The sequence below is a fragment of the Podarcis melisellensis genome, assembly GCF_964234715.1.
Source record: "Podarcis melisellensis genome assembly, chromosome: 7".
Taxonomy (NCBI): Eukaryota; Metazoa; Chordata; class Lepidosauria; order Squamata; family Lacertidae; genus Podarcis; species Podarcis melisellensis.
In genome coordinates, this window is record NC_138539.1 from 33,394,640 (window position 1) to 33,413,825 (window position 19,186).

A 19,186-nucleotide genomic window follows, 5' to 3' on the forward strand; every position below is an offset into this window, starting at 1 on the left:
CTAACCACAGGTTAAACTCTGGTTTGCATTCACCTCCAGGATAAACCTACGCATGCAGTAAGATGAGTGTGCAGAATTCTGAAGCGATAAAGTGAACTGTACCACTTCAAACTACATGAGTGCGCAATTCTGAAATCTTTTTTTTTTTAAAGGAGCTTCCTACAAAGTGGAAAAACCCCTATAACATCAAAGAGAAATTATCAACCTGCTCTCTTGTTGTGCCAGTTTCCACTGGCAGGGAGATTTCAAAACGTAATTAGCATTTTAAAAAGTGATTCACAGCTACAACCTAAAACTATACAATCCATTCTTCCACCTCAGGTGGTACCACTATTGAATGTTAACGGCAGATTGGATGGTGCCTAGCAGCAAATGCTTGCTCATTCTTGCTAAAATCAGTTGTCACACATTAAAATGTACAGTAGGATTAAATAGAAAAGGGTAACTTCTGTTGAACATCATACAGGAAGCTTAAAAGCCTCTGATACCACCCCCTTAAATACATGCAGAAAGTCCTATGTTCTTCAATCCCTGGCATCTTCAGTTAAAAGGCTTGGGTGGGAGACGTTTCCCTGAGACCCTGGATAGCAGCTTCTGCTAGTCAAATTAGATAGCCCTGGCCTAGATGGACAAATAAACAGCCCTGGTATAAAGGCAGCATCCTATGTCCCTAAGAAAGAACATACAGTAATAATCAGATGCACAGGGAAGGGGAAGCATTCCTGCTCTGCACCTGTGACACCAAGGTCACAGAAACTTTTATCAGGCTGGGAAAGGAATCTGGACACTAGTTTCCAGCCAGATGATAACATATCGGTCACTGTCTTCTGAGCTGTAAAGCAATGCACAAACATGCAGACTCCCACGAGCTGCAGCATGTGAAATGGCCATCTGTACAATTGCATGGTGCCTTGGGGGCAGACTCACACTATCCATTTGAAGCATATTCAATGCACACTGATAAAGCACATGACTTCCTTCACAGAATCCTGGGAACCATAGCCCCAGCCCCCTTAACAAACTACAGTTCCCGGGATACCATGAGTTTTAAGTATGCTTTAAATATATACTGTGGATCTGCATGTGCATTTACCCTAGGAAAAAAAAAGCACCCACCATTCATTTAAACATCTATAATCCTATACAGTGGTGACTTGGTTCTTGAACTTAATCCATTCCTGGAGTTCGTTCAACTCCTGAAACCGTTCAAAAACCAAGGCGCTGCTTCCGATTGGCTGCAGGAGCTTCTTGCACTTAATCAGAAGCCGCGGAAGATGTTTGGCTTCTGGAAAACTTTCGCAAACTGGAACACTTATTTCAGAGTTTGCGGCATTCAGGACACGGTTTGTTTGACAACTAAGCTGTTTGGGAACCAAGGTACTACTGTACACATATTCTTAGATTATAAAGCAATGGTGCTTACTCCAGAAGCGTGAGTAAGTTAGCAGCCCATCTACAGCCCATCTATCTGACGGACCAGGGCAGAAAAATAGGAAGAGAACCTGCAAAATAGCGGAAACATTTGGTACATATCACCCTACACAGAAGCCTCCGAGGTTCTCCTATAGTCACCAAAGAGGCAGAAACCTCCAACAGACACAACCTCTGCAAAGAAAATCATGAGCTGTCATCCTGACATCTAGCGGCATGATTAAGAAAAAGCCCCCCTGATTCAGTCTAAACAGCAATGTCATGTTTTATGCAGGGGCATTTAAGCAGCAGTCAAATCATCAGCATAGTCATGGTGCAATGTTTAACTTACATGTGCTGGGAAGCATTTGGGTAGAGCTCAGAGAACTGTGGCGCAGAGTCTTCAGGGCCATGGGGAGCCGCGTGACTGATCACCATCATTATAGGTCTATGGGGATACATCCTCTTAGACGTTTTGAAATAATTAATGCTGTCATTAGTGATCAAATCTGTGAAATAGTCCTGAAACAAACATTCAACACAAAAACAAGAATTGCCAAGTGCATCGCTTATCACAGTGCTTCATTCTGCTAGGGTGAGCTATGAAACAAACGCAATTTCTCTCAGGCTCCAGTTTCAAAAGCTGGGCTAAAGATGCAGACACAATTCCCAAAGACCAGAATTACAATTCCGTTCCAAAGTCAAGTCTGTGCCCAGATGAACAGCTGTGTTCTGGGAAGGATTAACAAACAGGATAGCAAGGGAGAACGGAGGCAAAAGGTGTCAAGGCAAAGCAAGAACAGAGGAAAGGGTGGCTTAAGACAGTAAATTCAGAGATGAGGAAGGAACTGAACACAGGTCTTTCTGACCCAACCACAATACAATGATTCGGTACTGCAATAATGCACAAACGGAATACACTTTGTCTATTTTATATACATTTTTTTTAAGGTTATTACTTGCCCTTTTCAAAATGGCCTAGTTCAGATGTAGCCATAGTTTAGTGTGACAAGAACAAGTCACAGTGACTCATACACTCCCCCTTCCTTTGGTGCAGCTGCAAGGAGTTTCCCATTTACCATAGCTTAGTTTGTCCAAACTGACATACAGTGATTGTTAGGCACAGCTGTTTAAACAAATGCTTGCCATAGTCAGAGTAGACTCACTGAAGTAAATGAACATGACTAACTTAAGATTCACTTCATTTCAATGGACTTGCTCTGAGTTGGACTAGCATTGGACACAACCCATAGCTAACAGTAAACAAGTCTGCTGATCTGCATAACAAGCTGTGTTTAATGGGAAAGAGAAAATGCCTCTTTCCAGCCAGAAACCCATCAGATGGGCAGTGTATTATTATTATTATTATTATTATTATTATTATTATTATTATTATTATTATTATTATTATTATTATTGACAGCTGCACCACAGAAAGGAATTGGGGAAGTGCATGAGACCAAGGCTTGCAGAATATTGCTCTCAACACAATAAACAGTGATTTTGTGGAACTGCCCAAATGCAACCACTGGCTGAAAGGTGTCACTGAAAATGGCAAACCACGCTATGGCAACATAATGAGTTTATGAAAGTGAGATCTGAACCAGGAATATCCACCTAGATCAGGCTTCCTCAACCTCGGCCCTCCAGATGTTTTGAAACTACAATTCCCGTCATCTCTGACCACTGGTCCTGCTAGCTACGGATCATGGGAGTTGTAGGCCAAAAACATCTGGGGGGCCGAGTTTGAGGAAGCCTGACATAGATCATAGCTCAGATTCACAAGTCATGCTATCTGTGTTCTTGTTACAGTAAGAATCATCCTGCTCATTTCTTAAGAGCTGTTGAAGTTCTCCTCCAATTGCCTTCTCTGGCAGAAGAGCATTATTTGGCCACAGGAGATGGCTCTTTCAGTATTGACACCTTGACTTTAGAATGCCCTCTTAGAGAGGCTTGCCTGGCACCCACACTGCAATCATTTTGGTGCAAGGTTAAAACATTTTAATTCATACTGCCATTTAACATTGTGTAAGCCCTCTCATACATAATGGTTTTAATTGCTTACAGTGGTGCCCCGCAAGACGAATGCCTCGCAAGACAAAAAACCCGCAAGACGAAAGGGTTTTTCGGTTTTTGCGACGCTTCGCTAGACGATCTTCCCTATGGGCTTGCATCGCAAGACGAAAGCCCATAGGGAAATCTCGGGGACCTCTTTTAAATGCTGGCGGTGGGGAGCAAAGCCTTTTTCCCCCCTCCGGACTTCAGAAGAGGTCCTGGACCTCTTCCGAAGGCGGGCGGGGGGCAAAAGTCCTTGCTCCCCCCTGCCTGCCTTTCCGGGAGAGCGGAAAAGGACCTCTTCCGAAGGCGGGCGGGGGGCAAAAGTCTTTGTCCCCCTGCCTGCCTTCCCGGGGGCTTTTAAATCGCCCCGGGACAGCTGAGAATTCCTCCGCTGTCCCTGGGCGATCTTAAAATGCTGGCGGGCGGCAGCGAACGCTTCGCTGCCGCCCGCCAGCATTTTAAGATCGCCCCAGACAGCGGAAAAGTCCTCCGCTGTCCCTGGGCGATCTTAAAATGCAGTCCCCCCCGGGACTGGGGCTTTTAAAATGCTGGCGGGCGGCAGCGAAGCCTTCGCTGCCGCCCGCCAGCATTTTAAGATCGCCCCGGACAGCGGAAAAGTCTCCGCTGTCCCAGGAAGGCAGGCGGGGGGGGGGGGAAGCAAAGACTTTCGCCCCCGCCAGCCTTCAGAAGAGGTCAGGGGACAGACTGTCCCCAGACCTGGTCTGAAGGCGGTTCGGTTTCCATAGGAACGCATTAATTGATTTTTAATGCATTCCTATGGGAAACCGTGCTTCGCAAGACGAAAAACTCGCAAGACGAAAAGACTTGCGGAACGAATTAATTTCGTCTTGCGAGGCACCACTGTATTTGTTTACTTACTTACTTACACACACACACACACACACACAGCGTTTCCATGCTGCCCTAGAATCAGAATCAGACGAAGAGCAACTTATAAAATATTTTAAATAACTTTTAAAATGTGCACCAACACATCTAACCATCAGTGAGTCTTCTTTTTAAATTGCATAGTTTAGAGCAGCAGTGCAGCTGCTATTGTCAAAGTAGCCCCTTGCCAACCCCCAACCAACAACAACACCCCTAGCTTAATGGAGAACCAAGGTAGTAAAGTGAAAATCTGCAAGAAAGAGGAAGGAACAAAAAATGTAAAGACGAAAACTCAATAATTAAGCCACCTGCCAACTCTAAGCATTCCATTTTTGGCCCAACGAATGGGTGTGAGCTCCAGAGAAGAGTTCCAAGACAATGTGTGCAGCTTCAAACACTTCCAGGCACGACTAATCAATCAAACAATGTGGATACAAATTCCTGAACAGCTGCAAAAGCAAACTCTGAAAGGAGGCCGAGTGCATTTTGCACAACACTGTTGGGGCAACCTGAACAGCTGTGATAAGTTTTACATCACGAAGAACCTACAAATTAACTGACCCCACGGAACTCCCCAAATAACTCCTCAAACTCTTATAAGTTCAAAATATGGTTGAGGAGTGGCGATACAGGATTTAAAGGGGAAATTCACTGAAAGTATTCTACCCCGATTTCCAGGTAACTTCTTGTCCCACCTAAAGCTCAACCAGCTTTTTGAGTTCAAGGGTGTTTTAAAAATACAATAATATCCTTAAAGTATTTAATAAATGCATGTGCTTCTTTTCTATAGAAAAAAACTCTGAAGAGTATCAGAGAACACAAATCCTAATTAAATCACATTTAAGTTGAGGGGGGTGGGATCTATTACAAATTCACAGCAGCGCTGAATGGGCTTTTCCGTTCTGTGAACGAAGTTACATTTCAAAGGAGTTCTAACCCTACAGATCAGAACACAAGATTTAAGGCCATGGGTGGGCAGAAAACGAGAGATCTTGAACATAACATTAATTCTTCTAGCATGATGAAAAAAAGGGGAGTTTTACAGATAACACCTAATACTATGGAAACATGTCTGTGCAATACCTTTGCATAATCAAAGCCGTGCTTCTCTTTGAGGCCATTGCGGCAAATAGTATAGTTATAGAAACGAGAGTTCTTGATTAATCCAACCCACTCTCGCCAGCCAGGAGGAATGTAGCTGCCATTGTATTCATTGAGGTATTTCCCGAAAAAAGCTGTGAAAAGAGAAAGAGGAAATGTAGGTTTGGTCGCGCTCCTGGGCATAGATCCTTGGTCTGGGTCACACCCAAAATTCATGGATAAATAGACATTTGTATTTATTCATTTATTTTTCAAAGCAGTTTACAAACAGAAGTACAGTAGAAATACCAGGAAGTGCAGTAGATTGTCAGAATACGTTGATTAATTTACAGCAAACAATTGTTGTTTTCTCAAAGCCCACAGTTTAGAAACAGCTAGAAACCATATGTTTGAAGTATTTTATCTTTAACTACACCTTTGTTAATTTAAGTAAGTGATGGGGAACCTCAGGCCCAGGGACCAAATGGGACCCTTCAGGCCTCTCTATTTATTTTATATTTCTTTATTACATTTTAATACCACCTTTATCTTCCAAGGATCTCAAGGTGGTACACATGGTTCTCTTCCTCCTCATTTCATCCTCACACACGTTCACTTCATCAAAACTGGCACTCTTTGAAAAAAGTTTGGGCATGCCTGGGCTGAGGGATGGTGCCTGGCCCAAGGTCACCCAGTGAGCTTGATGGTGGAGTGGAGATTTGAATCCACACCTCCCAGGTCCTAGTCTAACACTCTAACCATTACGCCACACTGCGTCTCTACTTGGCACCCAAAACAATCCCCTCTCTTTAGGCCTCAATCCTTAGTAGCCCTACTTTGTACCTTCCTTGTGTTCCTGCCTGGAATATATCATTGAATTCTGACAATGCTTCTTGTTTGCCTAGATGGAGGACAGAGATGATTACATGAGTCTACGTAGAAACTAGCCCACTGTACAAAGGTAAAAATAATGTTCATTGCTCCGCCCACTTTTGCCTCTAGCTCCGCCCACCACAGGCATGTGGCCTTCGGTAGATTGCCCTTCCGGATGCAAAAGCTTCTCCACTCCCAATATAAGTCCCTATTAACATAATTCACTGTCAGACAGGTAGGTGAGCAGGTGGCCTCAAAACTTAATATTTAGGTAACATGGTCCAGACCTATTAAGGGCACTTTTATAGAGCTAACTGGAACTTTCCAAAGTTACTGCTACAGGTTTCCCAGCTCAGAAGTGTTTAAGAGCAGAAAGAGAGTTCAGCTACTACCAGAGTATTGAGACAGGAATTCCTCATAGCGCTGCTCTTCTAAATGACTTTCCATGCGCAGACACAGTGATTCTCAGATTTCATCCACTTCCTGATTTGCCTAAGTGGCTGTAGCTTTAATTACCAGATGGAGAGAAATAAAATAAAACCACCTCGTCTTTTCAAACAGCCATTGATCTGGTGTTAATTCAATGAGCCATATTCTTCTAGAGCTAAGAAAACATGGGGACATTTTCCTTCCAAATAGCAGGTACCAGATTAGCCTGGGGAAATCCAGGTTCAAAACTGGAAGATCATAAGAACAGCCAATGACCCAGCATCCTGTTCTCACAGTGGACAACCAGATGCCTGTGAGAAACCAGTGAGCCAAACATGAACACCTCCCTTCCATCAGAAGCTGTCTCCAATTGTGGAAATAGTGCATAGCCTTCCTGGCTAGCAGCCACTGATAGTCCTCTTCTCCATCCCTACAAAAATTTACCTTATAGCTAAAGATAAAGGAGTGGACCACGTTCACTGCCCTGATGGGACAAAAATACATGCTCCCTTCAGGAGAGGTTGGATTTGTTGTAGACTGAAATCAGGACAAGTGGAGAAAAACTGACCCTAGCATCAAAACAAAATCATCAACATGATGTGATGGGGTTACCAATATAAATAATTTTTTGAACTAAAACAAAATGCCAAGTACTTAATTGTCAGGACAAAACACCTCTCTTCTTTAAATTCCCGATTATTTCTCTAGCCCTTTTGTACTGCACAAACCACTTTGATTTCTTTCTTTATTCTTTCTCATCATATCCAGTCCAATAAGAATCTCTTATTCCTACTATACTGCAAGGGTGGCCAGCACTGTGGAGGCTATGCAGCCGAGGACCAAGCACTGTGGAGGCTTTGCAGCTGCCCTCCCAGGACAGGCATTGGTGCCACATATTGAAACATGGCTAGAGTGGGAGAAAGTGGCAGCCAGGTTGGTGCAGTGTGGAACTGATCCATCCATACGAGGGTGATCTGTAAATATTTTCACAAATAAATAAATGCTGTACACCAAATCAATGATGATGTAAAGACAGCCATCCTTTTACTTAAATGAAAAAGAAAGTCACTTTCCCACTAGATAGCTTAAAAACAGGTAATAATGCACAGGACACTGTACGAGTGCCTTGTGAGCAATAGGCCTAACCAGCATCCTGCATTGGGCTTTGAAATTTTCCACATTTGTAGTATAGTATTCTCTTTTGTTTTTCTTCTTCTTTTACACTTGGCTCATTAAAACAAACAAAACCCTATCTACATGCTCCAACTGGTTGCAACTGTGAAGCTTTTTTCCTTGCTCATGTCTGAAATCTATTCATGATAGCCACAGGCAACATACATATTTAGAAACAGAAGCAATGAGAATTAGGAAGCCATTTCTGTTTGTATAATTAATAAAATACGAAGTACAGCTGAGTGAATAAAATGTCTCATTAAAAAGTAATACCATTTCAGGGAACATCTTTTCATTATTGTATCTAATGGTGCCCACAGGGATAATAGCAAAGATAAATGTAGATTTTTGCATTTTAATGAGACAGATTTTATCTGCAATACTGGCAGTTTTGCTAACTGTTCCCAGGACACAGTGCCATTGTTTAAGCACATGTAACATACTTTGCCAGCTCAGAATAATGGCAGTCTCTTTGACTATGCCTAATTGAGCTTGTGTAAACAGCAATCCTTCTCAAGGTGAACAATTATTATACTTGATACCCAGACAAATAAGAAGCATTTGGTGACAAATGAGGAATTGGTCAAGGAAGAATTACACTGCGGTTCCTTAAAGTTGCTCTGCTTACGTTTTCCTAAGCAGCTGATTGAGGAGTCTCAAAGGAAAGCATAAAATAAAATGGCATAGCTCAGTAATATCCTACGTTTAGCAGGGCTGTGCCTATCATTACGAAGGTACATCAGGTGACAGGGGCCAAGTGGTGATAACTGGTGGTGAGGTGTTTGAGGACAGAGCAGTGTGCCTTGCAGCCTACACTGTGCTCCCTAAGCTAGCCTGACGTCATGATATGTGGTGGATGACGCTGTTCCAGCACCAATGCTGAAAGACTGTACTGCAAGTTTGGGCAATGCCTGTATCTGGAACTAGGTGGAGGCAGGGTCTACTCTGAGTGGAATTTAGTTGGCTACAATCCTAGAGTTTTTATACTTTTTTTTTAGCCGCTAATGGGTCGTGGTTGCTTTTCCACGTAGTATGTTTCAAACGAAAGCTGACTTTCCAATGTCATTCCAGTGTCTGCACACACAAGCCGTCTGTGATAATGTGTCTGATTCCCCAGGAGACCCTTTAATTGCAACACTCCTAAACACCGGCCCGCAGTTCTCATAATTGCTTCAATCACAGGCATACTCCTTTGAAACAAGTGCTTGTGTGTTTCTTTTTTAAAAGTGACTTGTAGAAGCCACTCCATGCCCCCCAAACTCCCCAAGTTTGGCTTGCTCCAGCTATTTGCAGTGGCGTGACACAGGGGGATTCCTCTCCCCAGGAACTTCCCAACTAATTTCAATGGAGTTCTTGACATAAGACCCGAGAACACAATGGGCTCTGGATCAAAACATGTCCATGGGGACCTGTTGTGGGTTTCCCACAGGATCTGGTTGGCCACCGGGAGAACAGGATGCTGGACTAGGTAAGCCACTGGCCTGATCCAGCAGGGCTCTTTTTACGTTCCTATGTTCACAGCAGTGCTCTCCCCTCTCGTGATTCCCAGCAACCAGGTAACGGAGAAAACAGAGCATACCAACGAAACAGAACAAATGCCAACGTCCTTCAAGGAAGAGGCATTCAGTACTTGAGAGACTATTTACGCCAAGTGGAGTTTATATAGCATAGCAACTGAATGTAGCTGTTGAGTGTATGTTAAGTTGAATAATGTGAGTTGGGAGGGAAAGAGTATAATAGAGAAAGAGATGCAGGAGGACTGGGCAGTGGAGAGGAGTTGGTGCTCGTAGAATATCGGCTAAGAGACTGAGCTACAAGTTTCCAGTTTGACTCTCTCTTCTGCCATGAATTCAGTAGCTGGCCTTAGGCAAGTCACTCTATCTCACCTGCAACCCTTCCATGGTTGGGTTTGCTAAGCATTTTGAACTCTTTTAAGTACTATATGATGCTTGAGTAGACTACTACAACTTTGGTCAATACAAGTTGTTTTAGTGTTTCGGTTAAGTAAAAGCAATTATCCATGATCATCTGTGTATATACAGCTGTATGCCTGGTTGAGAGGTAGCCAATGGCTACCCTCCAGATGCTGGCAGTGCCATTGGCTGTTCTGGCTGGATGGGCTGATAGGAGCACCTATGTCCAGCTACGACTTTCTGGTAAGCTATGGTCATTCCTGGACCAAGATAGCCTTACTACAGTGTTCTATGCTCTAGAAATTTTACATCTTGATTACTGTAATAGTACTCTGCATGGAGGATGCATGGAGCATGCAGTTTTGCCAGTTATGGGCCTTTGATGCTGTTTTACACAGTCCCTTGAGACTTCTAATCTATTGGACAGATGATTAGCTGTATTATGTCACTGCTGTTTGGAGCTGATGACCTCGTTCCTGAGATTTTAATAGTATTGCTCTTTCAATAAACAGCTCTGTGACTTTTTCAAAAAATGAAGAACAGCTTAATAATGAAATAACAAATAAAGTAGTCCAACACAATATGGAAGCCACAGGTCCACCCCCTATGCTTTTAAGTATACAAATATTTTCTCAACAAAAGTTATGGCAGTGAGGACAAAACCAAACTAAAATCTAATAGTGTTCTAGTAAGTAGTCCCCTGCATAAGTTGGCCTGCTTCATAAGTTACAATGGGAACAATCTGTTATATTAATATGTAGTTTGTTTGTTTGTTTTATAATGGAAGCAATCTGCTATATTAATAAGTGTTCTTCCACACAGGACATCATATGAAGATCCCATAACACTCAGGCCAGTTTAACCCATTCAAGCAAAATGTCTTTCAGCCAAAATAAGACTTGTGCTAATGTGTTTACAATTGGCTTGAGCCACATTGGAGCCGATTTGCAAAGGGCTTCCCACATAGAAGGCATCTGTATGGTATTTTCCCCCTCAGTGACAGCCATGAAGACAGCATAATGCATGAAACAGATCTCCAGTACAAAGTGAAGTTTTTCTATCATTATAAGTGTTATAAAATAAAAAAGGCTCCATGCAACGTTTGTCAACAATTATTCAGATCTGCCTTGGAAAAGTATTAAACTCCTTGTCGCAGGTAGGAAAAGCATGGAAGAAGAAGGAGGAGGAGGAGGAGGAGGTGGTGGTGTGTGGACAGCTTCATCCCCACCCCCGGCTCAACAATTCACAGAAATTCCACTGGCAAAGTCAGTACAGTGGTACCTCGGGTTAAGTACTTAATTTGTTCCGGAGGTCCGTTCTTAACCTGAAACTGTTCTTAACCTGAAGCACCACTTTAGCTAATGGGGCCTCCTGCTACTGCTGTGCCACCGGAGCACAATTTCTGTTCTAATCCTGAAGCAAAATTCTTAACCCAAGGTACTATTTCTGGGTTAGCGGAGTATGTAACCTGAAGCGTATGTAACCCGAGGTACCACTGTACAGAAGAACCCTTCTTAAACTATCAAGTTAGGACATTTATTTTCGTCATGATAAAAAACACATAAGGTAGTTACAGTGTGGTTGAGACTTAAACAAGTCAATTTCAGAAAGGGAATCAGACACTGCCGTCCAAAGAAATCTGTTCTGCCTGACCTGTTCACATCGTTCCACTGTTGTTTGTTACTGCCTTAAGAACATAAGAGGTACCTTGAAAGATCAGACCAAAAGGTTGATATAGACTAGTAGTTCATCTCCAACAATGACCAGCCATATGCTTTTAAAAGCTTCCAGCAATCCATAAACGCAGCAGTCCTCAGAGGTATCCTGCCCCCGAACACAAACCTTTTTCTGCCTACCATGGCAGGCTGATAGCAGGGATGGGGAACCTCTGGCCCTCTAGATGTAGTTGGACTTCAACGCCCATAAGCCACAGTCAGCATGCCCAATAGTCAGGGATGATGGGAGGTGTAGTTCAACAATATGTGGAGAGCCACGGGTTCCACATCCCTGGCTTAGGGCTCTCTCAAGCACTGCCATCTTCAAATATTGAAAGGGCTGTCACATGCAAGGTGGAGCAAGCTTGCTTTCTCCTGCTCTCGAGGGTAGGACCTGAACCAATGGATTCAAGTTACAAGAAAGAAGATTCTGACTTAACATCAGGAATAACTTTCTGATGGTAAGAGCTGTTCAACCGTGAAATGGACTACTTGGAAGGTGGTGGAGAGTCTCCTTCATTGGAGGCTTTTAAGCAGAGGTGGATGACCATCTGTTGTGTATGCTTTAGTTGAAATTCCAGCATTGCAGGGGATTGGACTAGATGACCCTTGAGGTCCCCTGCAACTCTGCAATTCTATGATTCTATTATTTTAACTCAAACTGCTATGCATAGGTTCTCTCTGGTTTCCCATTTAAAGTAAAGGGACCCCTGACCATTAGGTCCAGTCATGGCCGACTCTGGGGTTGCGGCGCTCATCTTGCTTTATTGGCCTAGGGAGCCCGGCGTACAGCATATACCCAGCATGTACCCATGTGCCCAGCATGACTAAGCCGCTTCTGGTGAACCAGAGCAGCGCATGGAAACACAGTTTACCTTCCCGCTGGAGCAGTACCTATTTATCTACTTGCACTTTGACGTGCTTTCGAACTGCTAGGTTGGCAGGAGCTGGGACCGAGCAACGGGAGCTCACCCCGTTGCGGGGATTCGAACCGCTGGCCTTCTGATCGGCAAGTCCTAGGCTCTGTGGATTAACCCACAGCGCCACCTGCGTCCCTGGTTTCCCATTTAGGCAGCAACAAGACCCAGCTCTTGTTTCAGCAAGGCTGCTGTGACACATGCCTTCCAACAATAACCCTGATGGCGTTTTAAAGAACATCAATAAAAAGCAAGGTTATTTTTTAATCAAAGATTTTAAAGAGGGGTATGTGTGGAATCTTACCAGTCCTATACCCGGTGTTGTTCAGATACACTGCAAAGGTACGTGGTTCATGTGTTGCTTGCCAGGAAGGAGAAGAACAATTTTCATTGTTGGTATAAACATTGTGGTTGTGAACATATTTTCCTGTCAACATCGAGGAACGAGATGGGCAGCACATCGGGGTTGTGACAAATGCATTGACAAAAGTGGCACCTCCATTTTCCATTATCTTCCTGGTTTTATTCATCACTTGCAAAGAACCTAAAAAACAAAAGAGAGCTGTATCAGGAGCTATAGCTTTTTGGATATCAACAAACCCAGTTAGTACTCCTGCAGTGGGTTCACACACGTGGCATTACCTTCAAGGGCCATACAGCCATGTGGATCATTTGTCTATAAATTTGCCAAGTTCTATTTTCAACTAAATTAAATGTTTTACTTCACCAAAGATATTTGCCGCTACAAGGGTGCAAGCTGTGGTTGAAGAGGAGGTTTGTTCACAGAGGTTAAAGTTTCATTTTATGAAAACAAGATTTTAGGAAGATACACAGAATTGGTTCACGCATTGTGGAAAGCCGTAGTTAAAAATAAGCTATGGCTTACTGCGAACAAGCAGCTTATTAATACATACAGTTTTCTTCTCAATCATAACCTCTTTGCTCCTCCCTTTTCCCAGCTGGAAAAGAACATACATCAGGGTTGGCTTAGCTTTGTGAGCAAATCAACACTCATGGTTTGCTTGGAAAGAAGGAAGCCATGACTGCTGGTTTGAACTAAGAGTTGTTTCTTCCCCTTGGAGGAAATTGTAGGAGTAGGGTGGCCTCCAGCTCCTCACAACACTGGGACATCACATGAGTGATGTTATCCTCTCCATCGCCCTCGCAAGCTGGCATCTCTGACAGTAGACACCCCTATGCCAGTACTGGCTATACCTATTGGAGGGCAAGGGAATTCTTGCTAAAATCCTTTATGAGAACCTTACCCCCCTCCCATCACCCTCGCAAGCTGGTGCCTCTGATCCTAGGACTTCTTCTTCTTTGGCAATCACTCGTAGCCAAGTAGGGTTGTCTTCCATGAACACAGTCTTAAAAGTGACTCCGTAAGCGACTGTGGAGGCCAGTTCTGGATCCACACGTCCTTCCACAGTTGGGACAGAGGTTTCCAGGCAGGAGTTGATCAAGGTAAGGGTTTGCCAAATGTGCCTTCCTCTTAGCACGTTTCTCCCTTTCATCCTGAGTTTGAGCATCTTCGAAGTTTATGACACCTTTGGTAAAGGCTGTTCTCCAAATGGAGCTCTCGCAGGCCAGTGTTTCTCAATTGTCAGTGTTTATACCACATTTTTTTAGATTTGCCTTGAGAAAGTTTGCCCCAAGTAAGTACAACCTATTCTCCAGAATACTGTAGAAATAAAGTAGCATGCAACTGCATTCCTGAGAGGTCTTCTGTTGCAGCAATAATACGTAACAGGCATAAAAGGGTCAACTTCAGTAATATCCTGTATAGTATCATTGTCCAGCTTATTATAAAGATGTGCGCAAATTGTACGAAATTAGTAGTGTAAAAGTAATAGAATGTTGAATACACACTATGTATGGATATTGTGCATTATATAGTTTATTCACTAGGTGGCACTTGATATAATCATATTTGGGTGGAGTCAGGGGTTTCCTATGGCTGTTCTCATTGGATAAAATCAGTAACAGTTCTTGCCTACTGTCCTAAGTGGCTTCTCCTCTATGCTTCCATGATACAGTACTTCAAATGCTTAAACGCTGTTGGAAAATGGACCATTATTAGCAAAATTAGCTGCTGTTGACAGGCAGCTTCCTTCTTTTCCAAACATGACTTGCCGCACGCAATAACAGAAAGTGTTTCATTTAATCAGAGGCTGCTGAGTATTAACATATATTGATTCTGCAATGTACCTCTCAACAAAATGGGAATCAATTATCAAATGCAGTGAGAAAATTGATTCCCCTCCCCCCTTGGAGCAGGATTTACAAATCTGTCAAGTAAGTATAATAACGTGCAGGAAAGGCAAATATGTTAAGGATCATTTACAGAGCAGAAAGTGATCTTTAAAAAACAACCAAAGACGACTGAGTGAAATTATGCAGTAAATTTCAACAGACTTACCGAGCTCCACGTCTTGGTCATCTGTGAGTACAAGGATAATGTTTGGCCTGATATTTTTCCGCTCCTGCTGTACACGTCCTCTGAACCTTGGGGATTTGACAGTAGTACAGTGGCTCCTTAACAGCTCAGTGCCAAGCACAGTCCATATAAATGCAATGCAATAATGATTCATTGTATCTGTCCAATACTGCAGTTAAACCTTCGTGCAAATGCTTCTGTTCCTTAATTTTCAAGCTCTGGATAATGAAAGGGATAAAAAAGGGGGGTGGGGAGAGGAAAGAATGAGAGAGAGAGAGAGAGAGAGAGAGAGAGAGAGAGAGAGAGAGAAACCTAGTTTAAAGCTCAGCTTGCATTTGATTAAATATACATAAGACAGAACAGAAAACTGTTCTTATAGCTGGATGTTGCTTTTTGAAAATGATACCGATATTTTTCAATGGCAATGCGCTTGGTTTTCCTTCTCCAAGATTTAGTGCTAGCTGTATTTTATGGTTTGCTGCACAGCCATCTTCCAGAGATGCTTCTGTTTTCTTTACAGCTCATTATTTTCTTCTATTATTATTATTATTATTCCACTTTACCTTGCTCAGGGCAACCCAAAGTGACGGGTTATACTAGATGACGCTTGTGGTCTCTTCCAACTCTACAAATCTATTATTCTATGACTTACAACCAAACAACTGATCCAGAAAATAAGCATTTTGAACCTCTTTAGAAGAAGCCCTCTAAAAGTAGTGTTCAAATCCATAACTTCTTCATTCCCTGTTCAGCAGTATGTCTCTTGTGAAGCATGGCAGATATCCTTTCCTGGGAGCATTGAAAGAGAGACGTCACTTAAATCCATCTCTCCTTATATACGGGGTTTCGGTGAGTACATGCCCTAATGGCTGGAAAGGCCCAGGTTTTCTTCAGAAAATCAGCAAAGCTAATCGGCTTGCTTTCTTCCCTTCAATAAACATTACTACGTTTCTTTCATCTCCTTTCCGTTCAAGAGAGGTCCCGTCCCAAGGCACAGAACAGCAGGCCTGTTTTAGTCCAACTCACCTGCACTTCTGAAGCAGAGATAAAGACATGGCTGCCGGCCGTAATCTCTAACATTATTTGATGCTGCTCTGTTTCTGTTTGCAACTTAACAGAGAGCTCGTATTAAGTGACAGTCCAGATGATCCTACCCAGCACCGTGAAAGGCCGTATCCCTGTCCCTCATCAATCAGCAGTGGGACTGAGCACATCATCTATAATGCACGACAACTCTAAGCAAGCGTTTGTCCCCAATTCTCCATTTCCAGATTCGGCTCACTGAGCCTATCAGAACCCCTTTCTCAATGGCTGTCAGTCAAGCAGCCCCACTATTGTAAGCCCTAATGCAACCTCAGGAGGGGTCTCCTTGCTGTGGCAGACTTAAACCCACAACAGAAAATGATTGATGGGCCTTGTGACTAAAAAGGTTAGTCACTTACACTCCAGCATTCTCTGCCCCATTGGCAGAGGCTCCACCAAGAGATGGAAACTCGTGATAATACTAACTGAACGTGAAACTTAATTAGCCATATATTTTTATTTTAAAATACAGACAGGGCTTGAAGGCAGACGAAGTGCAAGGAGGCATCCTCCATGGGAAAGTCTGCTTGGAAAAGAGGCGACACCAGCCTTAATGAGAATGGAACACAACTCATCAGACAATCCGTCCTCCCACACCTGAGACTTCATATTTAGGCATGCAACATTAACTAGTAGGGGATAAATCAGCAGAACTAATTAAATGGAGGCATAGCATAGCAGAAAAGGCAAAAGGGGGTGGGGGTGGTCCCATCACTCATTTCGAAACACAAAGGAGGGATGCAATTCCTTAGGGAGAAATTTGACACAGACCACCAGCATAAACGTATATCGTTTAAATGCTGGATTTTTTTCTTTCTTTTCACACCCACTTATTACTTGAAACTTCACAACATATCCTATAAACAGTGTCATGCATCTCACTCCTCGGGAGATAATTGCACCAGGAGAGTGTGAATGTTGTTGTTGTTTTTTTTAAAAAGAACGAAACAAAAAACCCCTCCAAGCATCTGTAAGCAAAGAAATCCGGGCTCCATTGTCTGTGCATAAACATTCCAATCTCTGATTGACATCACAGCATAAAGGCAGTATGCTGGAGGATTCTGCATGCTAAGTTAAATGTTATCGCCCTGACTACATAACATTCAGATAAGTAGACTGGAAGTCAGTAATTAGTCTGAGCATGCTCTCTCTCCCCTTAAAAATATTTTGGTTTCCAACCATTTGCTCCAACTGGAGTACAGGATTATTGACCATTAAAGTATTTTTTCTGCCTGATAACAGCAATGCCACTTACAGATGGTGCAAAAACTAAACAGAAATTTCTCCTGGGGATCCTCTTTCAAGTGCAGACCTCAGACTCCTCTCACATAAAGTCAAAAGAGGAGCATGTGGGAGTAGGAAAGAGCAAATGTGTAGCATTTCCTGGATCAGATGCACCGCCTAGATAATTTTTCCAAATAGTGTTGTACCCAAACAGACCTAGGTTTTCTACAGCCCGGGGCAAGGTGTGCTCTGGCGAGTCCCCTTGTCTATCAGCAAAGTTCGCCAGGATTTATTTGACGGTTGCAGCAAGCTGGATCTAGCCTGCCTTTTAATTTTCCACAATGCCCCCACAAAACAGCATTGCTCTGAAACATTGTGTGCAATTTAGATGGCAGCTGCCCAGCACTACATGGACTGCCGGGCTGAAAAATAAATAAATATAGGGCCCCCCAAGCGTGGCGTCAGCCAGTATAAAGCAGGGGTTAGAGTGCTGGAGTAGGACTTGGGAAACCTGGCAAGACCTAGGTTAAAAAAACAATCCTACCATTAAAACCATTGGGTGACCCAATCCCTATACTCTATTCCAATTTACGTTAACACTGTTACGGGAATAAAATGGGATAAGCAAGGTGGCAATCAAGCCACCTTTCTTTCTCTGGAGAAAAGATGGGGAAGAACAGCAGCTCAGTAGAAGAGTATCCACCTTGCATTTAGGAAGTCCCAGGTACACTCCCTAGCATCTCCAGGTAGAGGCGAGAATGTCCCCTGAATGACACCTTGGAAAGCCACTGCAGGTGTGAACAGAGCTGAATGGCCCTTTGGCCTTATTTAAGTTAAGGCAGCCTCCTATGTTAATATGATATAAATGAAATACATGTGTGTGAGGGGGGGAAGAATCATGGTGGCAGGCTGCTCCTGCTCTAAATACCATATTTTTTGCTCTATAAGACTCATTTTTTCCTCCTGAAAAGTTAGGGGAAATGTGTGTGCGTCTTATGGAGTGAATGCAGGCTGCGCAGCTATCCCAGAAGCCAGAGCAGCAAGAGGGATTGCTGCTTTCACTGCGCAGCGATCCCTCTTGCTGTTCTGGCTTCTGAGATTCTGAATATATTTTTTCTAGTTTTCCTCCTCCAAAAACTAGGTGCGCCTTGTGGTCTGGTGCGTCTTATAGAGCGAAAAATACAGTATATTCTATATGACTGGACACCTCTTGTGCAACCAGGGAACCTGAATAGGTACAGCTCCTGATGATGCAGAGCAATACCCAGGTATCATATATCATGTGTACAGTGGTAACTAGGGTTAAGTACTTAATTCGTTCTGGAGGTCCGTACTTAACCTGAAACCGTTCTTAACCTGAAGCACCACTTTAGCTAATGGGGCCTCCTGCTGCTGCCACGCCGCCGGAGCCCAATTTCTGTTCTTATCCTGAAGCAAAGTTCTTAACCCGAGGTACTATTTCTGGGTTAGTGGAGTGTAACCTGAAGTGTCTGTAACCCGAGGTACCACTGTACTTTCCTATGCTCTTGTGCATTCATATCCCTATTAGTTATCTGAAAAGGGCTTGGAGGGCTCAGCAATCCCAACTACTCACCACGTGCATTACCAGGTCCCCCTTGCACAAGCACTTATTTATTCAAAGGCAACCTTTTTAAAAGCTGCCATCCTCTCACTGCCCGGCTTCTAGCTCCTGAAGGAAATGAAGCAACGAAACACCCCTGCAAAATCTAGGGCTTCAGTGGGGATACAAGAACGTACTGTAGTGTTTGTGTTGGCTGCTTTGCCCTAGTCTACAAGTGTCCTCAGAGACACTGCAATTTGTCTTTGAGAAAGAGTCAAAAGCAAGAAAAATTAAAGAGAGGCCTTGTTCTTCACACATGGCAAGTGAACGTAAGGCATTGTGCAGTGTCCAAGGATCAAGAAGAGACTACAAGTTGCCTTTCTTCCATAAGGTAAATGAAAGCATATTGACTTCAAGTGAAAAAT

The 19,186-nt window shown here is 43.3% G+C and overlaps 1 protein-coding gene across 7 annotated transcripts in view; it reads right to left on the reverse strand.

The window, feature by feature from the left end:
• The window catches only part of SULF1 (sulfatase 1), a 101,476-nt gene that overhangs the window by 37,521 nt on the left and 44,769 nt on the right, over positions 1-19,186 (reverse strand). For 6 of the 7 annotated variants that reach the window (XM_081918411.1, XM_081918410.1, XM_081918408.1 and 3 more), the window contains exons 3-6: positions 14,876-15,111; positions 12,761-13,000; positions 5,440-5,591; positions 1,763-1,932 (exon numbers count right to left, since the gene is read on the reverse strand). In XM_081918411.1, the coding sequence (XP_081774537.1) occupies positions 1,763-1,932; positions 5,440-5,591; positions 12,761-13,000; positions 14,876-15,047 (734 nt within the window). In that variant the 5' untranslated portion in view covers positions 15,048-15,111. Of the gene's footprint in view, positions 1-1,762; positions 1,933-5,439; positions 5,592-6,279; positions 6,368-12,760; positions 13,001-14,875; positions 15,112-19,186 lie in introns of those variants that run through there. The other variant, XM_081918412.1, reaches the window with a different exon arrangement.